The sequence below is a fragment of the Myotis yumanensis genome, unplaced genomic scaffold (assembly GCF_028538775.1).
Source record: "Myotis yumanensis isolate MYYU_CA2020_CCGP unplaced genomic scaffold, mMyoYum1.0.hap1 SCAF_9, whole genome shotgun sequence".
NCBI classification, from domain to species: Eukaryota; Metazoa; Chordata; class Mammalia; order Chiroptera; family Vespertilionidae; genus Myotis; species Myotis yumanensis.
The window spans coordinates 40,802,616-40,812,896 of record NW_027223760.1 but is presented as its reverse complement, the minus strand read 5'-3'; the positions used below and the strand labels follow the sequence as shown (position 1 = coordinate 40,812,896).

Below are 10,281 nucleotides of genomic sequence, written 5' to 3'. Positions count from 1 at the left end.
TTTTAAAATATGCAAGTGCCTACAGAGACCACCCCAGGTTAAGTCCCTAACTACTTCATGGTCTCTTTACTGTTAAATAATGTTTAGAGTTTGTAATCTTTTGTAGATCTGGGAAATCTAATTATTTATAATACCCAGTGACATTTACATTTTGCTAAATATACTCTGCTTTTTAATAGACTATACCATGCTTAAGAAAATGGGTAGAGCATACCAGGCTCTACATTTGCTTGTATAGAATGCAAAATATCAGGGTAACACATGATTAAAAAAAATAACAACATACCTCTCAAAGAAGTCTCCTTAATCATTATCATTTAAAACACAGAAGAAAAAAAGTAATCATAGTTGAAGGTTGTTTACCCTTTAACTCTCAACTCTCAAATCAAATATCTATTTAAGTTTATTGGTATCTCAAAATAATCCTATTCATTTCCATGCCAACAGCTAGAGAGTGTTTGGTTTCGTTTTTTGAGATTGATTGAAAGTAGATTGTAAAGTTGACCCATTGTGTTAAGCTTATTTACACAAAGTAGTGTCTAGGAAAATAAACTCTGAAAGTGCATAGCAGTTGAACCCTATGGTATGTCACATCCTGAGTTTCCTGATACCTGCTTTTTGGGGGGTCTGTTGGTTAGAGAATCTCAACTTTACCATAGTTACCTTATCTAGGAGCAAAGTACTTGAAAATTGAATTATTCTTAAATTGGAGATAAAATGTATGATTTGCTTTGAATTGGTCTGAAGAATTTGCCTCAGCAAAATAATTATTTCCCACACATCTATGAGAAAGAACATTTTTTTTTTGAAACACACTCCCCTTATAAGAGTTGAAAGTAACATTTGTAAGATGTCATCAATATAAAAAGCTATAAATATTAAAAAAATAAAATTCAGCGGAAACTAAAAAAACACACATCAATTTTGGTACTAGATGGTGACCAATGGAGGCCTTAGAGTGAATTTGTATATTCAAGGGTTACTCTTGGTGACTGGGCATTTACAAGCCCTCCCTGACACAGCATCCTCTTCTGTGACCTATTCTGAAACCACCCGCCTGTTCTATACCATTCTCCCTCCCGACCCCCTTCCCCATCTCTGGGCGGACTTGCCTCCAGGCGGAGGGAGTGGCGGGCCTGACACCGGGAGGGCGGGTGGGAGCGGGGCACGTGCAGCAGAAACACTTCCTAGAAAACAGCCAGCACGCTCAACCCTGCCTGAACTTTCCCCGCAAACACGGCTCAGCTCGCTGACAGCTCCCCATCCCTGCAGGGTGGATCGGCAACTCCTGGTGGGAATGGCACGTCTTGTTTTTAATTAGCAGGGTGAAAGGTGAATGAAAGCGAGCTGTTTGGCAAGTCGGTGCAAGAGGCGGACTGTGCGAGGCTTCGGGGAGCCGGGAGAGGAGCGCTCCCCGGAGGAGGACGGCAGTGCGTGTGCCGGGGGCTCCTGGCTGAACCAACTGCTTGCAGAAGTGACTGCAAAACCCAGTTTCTCTCTGGATCGACCGCGTCGCTCCCGGAGAGAGCGCAGGGCATGGCTCTGAAGACTCGCTCCTTGGAATGTCCTCTTGCTCCGGGCTTATAAACAACTGTCCGGGGCGAAAGAAAGGTTTTGCATATCCGAATACCGCCTGACAAATGGCACTTTGGGACTGTGCTTTCTGATGACAAGGCGTGCGATTTCTGACAAAGCCTCTCCCACGCTGCCCCCGGAGGGGAGTCCTAAGTGAAACTCAGACCGCCTGCCACTGAGGATCGGAGGGCTGGCAGGGGGAGCGGCAGCATGGCATCGCCCGGCTCCCTTCTCACCTGGCTCCTGTGGGCTTACTTGCTGGAGCTCTGGACGGGAGGGCACACAGCTGACACCGCTCAGCCCCGGTTACGCCTGACCCATAAAGGTAGGTCGCCTTTTCAGATCCTTTCGATCAAAAGAAATAAAATCAAAGTCATTCCACATAGATCTCTGGTTTCACAGACCCTAACATGCACCTGAGCAAGGATTGCAAAGCCGACTTCGGATTCTGGGTACTGATCATTAGTCTGTCACGCTTGCCCGGGCTGAAGGGAAGGTAGTGCAAAATCACGTGCCAACTTCCAGCTGTTATTTTTTCTTGTAAGTATTAGGTTTTGTTAGTGAGAACTTCACTCACCAGCAGACACAACAGAAGGGGGGAGGGATCAGGTTGTTAATAGCCTTCAGGGGCTGAATCCACCAAGTTATTAGCTGGTATCTAAATACCAATTTGGGGGAAACAAGGGCTTTAGGAATAGAGGTGCAACTGGTTTTGTTGTTTGGTGTTGTCCATAATGGGGAGAGGAGGAGAACATTCCTGAGAAGCAAAATGATTTCCTACTCAGGATAACAAAGTGCTGTAATGAAAATGACTAACAACTGAAGTAAATTAGCTTTCTTGTTGAATTAATTATTAGAAATTTTTTTGTGTGGCAAAAAAATAAAAATAAATCCAGAGTTTTTCTGCAATTCTTGTAAACTGATACCTATTGGTTAAAATATTAGAGACTATTCATTAGTATCTATTCTTTTTAATGTAAGTTCATATTGCTTACCTGCTGATCTATCAGAGTGCTTAAATATTTTATTGTGCAACTATGTCTTTTAAAGCAGCTTTTAGTCATAAATAAATGATCAAACAACAGCTTTTGCATCAGGGTCAGTAAAAGCCAGTCATGAATAGGTTTAGTGATTCTTCCTGTAAAGAAACAAATAAGCAACAAACAAAACCCACACTCCGAGAAAGTGGCTTTGCTGACTTAAAAGAAATTTGGAATAAATTTTCAGAAAATAAGTATTTATTATTACCAACCATTGAGACAGATAATAGATGCAACAACAAGAATTACATAAGAACCATTTTTCAATTGTGTAAGCTTTCAAATTGCCTGTCCCCCTCCCCCCTTCCACCTCCCCCACTCCTTGTAGGAAGAACAGGAATCTATATTTTTAAAATAAAGGTGTAATGTTCATCAGTAGGAGAAACAAAAAGGAAGGCCTGTCTCAGTTTTAAATGACATGACTGATTTTTTTGTCTTTTAATTTTGACTATAGAAATTTCTCATTTTTAGAATAGCTGAAATCTGTGGATTATTTTTTTTTTAGTTTAAATAGATTTCCTATAACACTCTCCAGTAGGTAATATGAGTTTAAGAGACACATTGACACTAAATTTGTAAACTATTTAAAATACAGTGTTTAGCATTAGTATACATCATTTGATTTGGGAAGATGTATCATGGTATGTATCAAAATGCATATTTCTAGGAAGGAATGCTCAAATATATCCATATGTAGAAATTTGATGTGATGGAATAGGAACAAGTAAGGATGTCAGAAAAAAGCATAATAAATGGATTATTTTTCTTATGTAAACAAGTGGATAAGCTGTCAGTTTTGGCAAGCTACCATTTCTGCTATGCCTGGAATTAACTTCATTATTAGGGTTCTTATTTTTTGATAGATCAATATCAATATGTTTTCAAAGAAATCTCATTATAATAATTCATTAAAGGGATATTAATTTGGTCAGAGAATACCAAAACTCTCTAATGCAATGAAATGCTATGGATAATATAGTTATTGGGCTCACCCTCACTCAATCTCTCCTAATCAAAGGAATAACTGAAACTTATTGTATGAGTTGTCTTAAATGGTGTGGGAGTAGAACTGCTAGTATCTATGTGTACACTAGACTGAAAACTCCCACAAGATTTCCCTTTGGCTTTACTGACACTAGCTGAATATGTGCAATATTGTGCTTTTATACAAAGACAGTGTTAAGATTGCCTGAAAATAGAATTGTTCTCACCTGTGCAGTTTAGTTAGCAAAGGCAGCTGCGAGATCACACTGTGGATGCAGCAGCAAATGCCTGCTGCACCACAGGTGCCTCTGTGAGAGGGAAAGCCAATGAACGATCAGAGCAGGAATGTGCAGTCCCATCAATGAAGTATGAAGAGCACATTTACCTGTCTACACTCTGGAATTCAATGGACATTTAGAAGTATCTGAAAATTAAGAGAATGATATTTCATAGTATAATTTCTTGCTATCTTAAATGATATAAAAATGGTAACATTTCAGCAGTTGATGAATTAGGTGCTTAATATTATAAGCAGGTGCATGATCCTTCAACATAAGAGGCACTAGATACAAGGAACGTAGCACCTCTGCTCTGCTGCCTGACCCCACCGGCCTGGGGGTGGCCTACGGGGTTAATCTAAGGATTCACTTCATAGCTGTGGTCTAGGCCATGTGTGAGAAGGACAAGCATTTTTCTTGTATCCTTCATTGTCAAGGTGATTTTTGAAACCACAAGCCTAGTGTCTCTTCCCGAACAGTCATATACAAAGCTTATATAATATAAAAATATATTCAGAAAAAAAGCCCAAGAATTCTCTTTTTCTCTCTTCTCTACCCATCTCTATCTTTGAAAGTGGCATGTTCTTAAACAGAGCTTGAGAAGAGATCATTAGGACTAAAAGGGGGGGAGGCAAAGAATGGGGGAGCCAGGCCAGAAAGTTGGTATCAGATATGAAGCATCTTCTATCTACTTCCCACTGCCCTCTGCCCACATTCCTCCCTCTTCTTACTGCATATACCCTCTACTCAACTCTCAGTAAATGTGCTAAAATAGGGCAAGGCTAGTAAATAAAAAGATGAGATATTTACTCTTGTTGGGGCATTGCATATATCTATTTTAAAAAATATTCTTTATTGATTTCAGAGAGGAAGGGAGAGAGAGAAATAGAAACATCAATGATGTGAGAGAATCATTGATTGGCTGCCTCCTGCACGCCCCACACTGAGGATCCAGCCCACAACCTGGGCATGTGCGCTTGACCAGAATGGAACCTGGGACCCTTCAGTCTGCAGGCCGATGCTCTATCCACTGAGCCAAACTGGCAAGGGCCATATATCTTTTAATGTATTGTATAGGTACAAGATAAATGGAGTTAACAAATAAAGACATAGCAAGGATTAAAATGGCAGGATTTTTTGTCCTGCTCTGTAAGAATTTTCAGTAGTAAAGATGTGAGCGAGATTAACAGCAAACATTTAAAAATTTATGAATATTTAAACATTATAGCCAACTTTATAGCACATACCCTAAAGAGGCTAATATTGATGTAATTAATATAGATTTATACTATTCTGCCCCAAGAATTTCCTTGAAAAATAGCTATGATCCCCATGACAAAAATGAAGGAAAGGGGGAATAAAGAGAGAAGAGTCCTGGTGGATTCAGCCACTTCCCTCTGTTGATGTCTGCTCTCTCCTTATCTTTCACCATCCTGCATTAATGAGGTTACAGGGAAGACAAAAATAACCTTCCAGATAATGGAGCTCAAACAAGAAAACAACAAAGGAGCAAAGCCGCATGTCATAGAAGAAATCCCAATGCACACGGAAAGCCCCAGAAATTCAATTAAGGGAGGTTGGCCCATGGGTTGGTGTTCAAAGCCCCAGTAAGGAACGGCGAGATCCCAGAAGCCAAGGGAGAATGGCTGCTTAAGCAGAGGATGTTCTCCCAGGAAGTTCAATGAAAAGATAGCTAAATAAAGGCATGGATATGGCAGAAAATCATTCCTGAAATATGCAGCCATTATAAATGTAGATTTGAGCATCGAATATATATCCATACATATCGAAAGTGCAATAGAGAGTGTTAGTGTATGTGGATATTATAAGCAATTAGTACAGATTTCCCGTGGCTCAGAGAGCTCAGAATTTGAAGTCAGAGATCTCTACTCTAGCTCAAGTCCTTTCACTTATACTAATGGTAATTGTGCATCAGCTTCCTTAATTTGAGAACAGGGATAGTGATGATGCTTTCCCTGTGTATCTTACTGGGTTTCTGAGAGAATTAAGTAGAAGAACAATATCTGTGAAAGCAATTTATAACCTAAAAATTACATTATTAATGTTTCCTAAAGACTGCTATAAACTGAGAAGGTTGAAAAGAAGTGTGTCTGACAGAGAAAAACCTTTGGGAATGGCATGAGTTTGGATATCAATATATCCCGTGTGGCTCAGTTGGTTCAGCATCATCCTATGTACCAAGAGCTCACTGGTTGGATTTTCAGTCAGGGCACATGCCTGGTATGTGGGCTTGATCCCCAGTAGGAGGCATACAGGAGACAGCCTAACGGTGATTGATATTTCTCAAAGATGTCTGTCTCTCTCCCTCTCCTTTCCTCTCGCTCTTAAAAAATCAATAAAAATAAGTGCAAAGATAATGCTAATATAGAAGACAGAACTTGGTCTTAATGAGCATAAAATGTATGGTTTCTCTTGATAGATTGCATTCATTCCAAATTCCATTTTCCATCCCTTTGACCTCTAGTTATAATTTAGAAGATGATTATATCACCTGTGCATTTTTGCAAGATTCACAGCCACTATTTTTTTACTATAAAAGTGTGCATAGCCTGGCCGGTGTGGCACAGTGGTTAATCATCAACCTATGAATCAGGAGATGATGGTTTGATTTCTGGCTAGGGTATATGCGCGGGTTTAGGGCTTGATCCCCAGTGGGGGGTGTGCAGGAGGCAGCTGATCAATGATTCTTTCTCATCATTGATGTTTCTATCTCTCCCTCTCCCTTCGTCTCTGAAATCAACAATATATATATATATATATATATATATATATATATATATATATATTTAAAAGTGTGCATATATTCATTTATTATACACATTCACTTTATATGATATGTTTTAGAATTTTTTATTTATATGGAAAAAATTAAGATAATTTTAGAAGAGGACAGTTGTGTGTGTGTGTGTGTGTGTGTGTGTGTATGTTTTGAACAATCACACTGGAGGCTGTGGCATTGTATATCTAGGGCAAATAAAAAGAAGGCAGTGACTGAGCCAGTTTTTCCTGACCCAGCTCATAGCTTTGTTTCTTCAGCCAGTAAGGAGGTAGTGTCAATAGTGACATTAGTCACACATCTCCATGTGGTTAATAAATAAAAACTGGTCATAAGGCATGATTCATAAAGAAAGTAGTTAAAATAGGACCCAGGAGTAAATATAAACTTTCACGCCCAGATCTCCATTAGGGAGAATCAGTGAGAATTAAGCAGTGTATTTATTAGAAAACAGCTTTTTGGTGTTTTGTTTTGTTTCTTAAGCCACTGGGTAAGATGAAAGAAATTACAATATGTTTTGTTGAGTTTGGTTTACACAGAATATACATTCTGTAGAAGAAATCTATGTAAGAATTTAGATAGTGCTGTTCTTTGTATTTTTATATTTGTTACAGAAAAATATTGCCTGTACATCACAGAAGTGTTTCTGGATATACAAAAGCCTCTGAATGGCTTTATGATATATTTAGTTCTTTTTTTTTTAAAATATATTTTATTGATTTTTTACAGAGAGGAAGGGAGAGAGATAGAGAGCCAGAAACATCGATGAGAGAGAAACATCGATCAGCTGCCTCCTGCACATTTCCCACTGGGGATGTGCCCGCAACCCAGGTACATGCCCTTGACTGGAATCGAACCTGGGACCTTTCAGTCCGCATGCCGATGCTCTATCCACTGAGCCAAACCAGTTTTGGCAATATATATTTAGTTCTTATTTGGATGTTGGGTATTACATTGGGAAAACAATTATCCTTTAGCATAGAAACAGGGTGAGGGGAGGTCAGAGTTAAGAAAAGCAGTAAGTGGAATTTATAAATGAACTGGGCCAATTCTGGACTAACAATAATCTATAATAATAAAAGCATAATATGCTAATTAGACTGGATAGCCAAACGACCTTCTGGATGTCATTCCAGACATCCTTCCAGACAAAGCTGCAGTGGCGGGGGCGAGGCAGAGGTGGTTAGGGGTGATCAGGCAGGCAGGTGAGCAGTTAGGGGTGATCAGGCTGGTAGGCAAGTGGTTAGGCACACTCAGGCAGGCAGGCAAGTGGTTAGGGGCGATCAGGCAGGCAGGCAAGCAGTTAGAGGTGCTCAGGCAGGCACGCAGAGGGGTTAGGGGCAATCAGGCAGACAGGCGAGTGGTTAGGGGTGATCAGGCAGGCAGGCAGAGTGGTTAGGAGCCAGCAGTCCCGGGATCCCTGTGGGATCAGGCCTAAACCATCAGTCAGACATCCCCTGAGGGGTCCCGGATTGTGAGAGGGTGCAGGCCAGGCTGAGGGACCCTCCTCCCTGTGCATGAATTTCATGCACCAGGCCTCTAGTTTAGTATAAGATCATTTCTTAAAAATGTTTTGAGGACAGTGTCCCATCTATAATAATAAAAGCATAATATACTAACTAGACTGTACATCCTTCCAGACATCCATCCTTCCAGACGTCCTTCCTTCCAGACAAAGCCACAGCAGGCAGGGGTCACGGCAGAGGTGGCAGAGGCCCCCGGCCGTGGTGGCGGCAGGCAGGGGTCAGGGCCAAGGCCCTTACATGAATTTCGTGCATCAGGCCTCTAGTATATAATAAAGAACCAATACTTCTTTGACTAATCAACATATGCAACAATCATGTTGTTACAATGAAATATTCTGTCAAAAATTTGTGCTGCCATATTATTATTTTGCTGTCCTTGTTGGCTTTGTTACTTAGCCTAAGAGCACTTCATGGGGAGGGCCTCTCTTTCTGTATGGGATGAGATCACTCGGTGGCCTCAGTTCTATGACAACATAATAAGGCTCCAAACATCAAATTGCTCATTGCTGGTGAGAATGATTGTTAACCATCAGCTGAGCCAGTTGTATTTCATCAAAACTATCTACTGGAGTCATCATTGGGGGTTCTTAGTGGGAGAGCATGCAGGCACTGACTCCTTCATCTTTTTGTGTAAAACTAGACAGTGGTTTAGTAGAGGAATTAGTCAGCAGGAATCCAGAAATGGCACTCTGCATGCCCATCATACATAGCCACTGCAGTGTTAAAGCACTCTTGTGAGTTCATTCTCAAAGACATAAAATAAAACATAACGGAAATTATACCACTTCAACATTTCCCAAAAGGTGCATAGTGAAGATTAAGATTGTCTTCTTGGCTTTGATAGACAGGGCCAACAGTTGCTAGTAGTCTTTAGTACAACACCTGACACTTTAGAATATTATATAAATTATACAAAGGGTGATGATTATTTTAATGATTTTTTTTCACAGTGGGGTTTTAAATAACATTTGAAGTATAAGATAAACTATAAATATCAGCCCTGACCGGTTTGGCTCAGTGGATGGAGTGTCGGCCTGCGGACTGAGGGGTCCTGGGTTCGATTCTGGTCAAGGGCATGTGCCTTGGTTGCAGGCACATCCCTGGTGAGGGGTGTGCAGGAGGCAGCTGATCGATGTTGCTCTCTCATCGATGTTTCTGACTCTCTGTCCTTCTCCCTTCCTCTCTGTGAAAAATCAATGGAATATATTTAAAAAAATAAATAAATAAACTATAAATATCAGTATTTTTTATACTCGGGATTAGGTTGATAACGATAAGACTGGATATTTTATAGGCTGGCTTTTCTGGACTAGGAATGAAAAGGATATGTTAATACCACATTTGAGCCAAGTGTGACAGTCTCTGATATTGAGAGAACATTTTCTGTCAAAGAACGTGGTGATTTCAAGAACCAAAATGTCCGTGGAATTCATAACTTGATTTCATAGGATCATGGTGGTGGCTAAGGCAATTTATGACTCAAGTTTTCAGCTGCCTTCGTTCTAATGGCTGGTATAGAATCCTCCCACTAAGTGGCCCCATTTCCTGGTAATCTTGTCTCCACTATTAGTAAAGGGAAAATAAAGGAGAGAGAGAAATCCATGATTTGCCTGATTTCTGAGGTTTGGAAATGTATTTCCACTTCTTTCCCTGGTAACTAAACTCTCAGATATCACTGCTCTCTGCTCAAAGATTTAGCTCACAGCCTTGGCAAAGTGCATGTAGAAAACTAGTTTAGGTCGAGGTATTTTGGACAAAACACTCACATTCTAATTTCAATGCCTAAAAACTCTAGACTTTGGATGAGGCATAACCTAATGTGAATCTTGCTTCTGGCTGTATGGCCTGAGCAAGTTACTTCTCTTTCCTGAGTATAATTTTCTCATCTTGAAAATGGGGGAAATATATCACTTGCAGCACCCTGAAAGGATTACATGAGATAATGCAAATTACTGTGGCAAAAACTTAACCCTTCGGAAGCTTTTCTTAAGATACTCAATGAATCAGAAGAGGTTCAGAGAGAACTGCCCTACTCTGCTCTCCTTCTTTAGTTAGAAAGCAATCATGAGTTAATTATTAAT

At 40.2% G+C, this 10,281-nt stretch overlaps 1 protein-coding gene across 1 annotated transcript in view; it reads left to right on the top strand.

The window, feature by feature from the left end:
• Positions 1 to 1,240: 1,240 nt before the first annotated feature.
• Positions 1,241 to 10,281, top strand: part of SEMA3E (semaphorin 3E) — a 233,406-nt gene continuing 224,365 nt past the window's right edge. Inside the window, exon 1 of the mRNA XM_070424157.1 lies at positions 1,241 to 1,900. Coding sequence (XP_070280258.1) covers positions 1,786 to 1,900 — 115 coding nt within the window. The 5' untranslated portion in view covers positions 1,241 to 1,785. The remainder of the gene's footprint in view (positions 1,901 to 10,281) is intronic.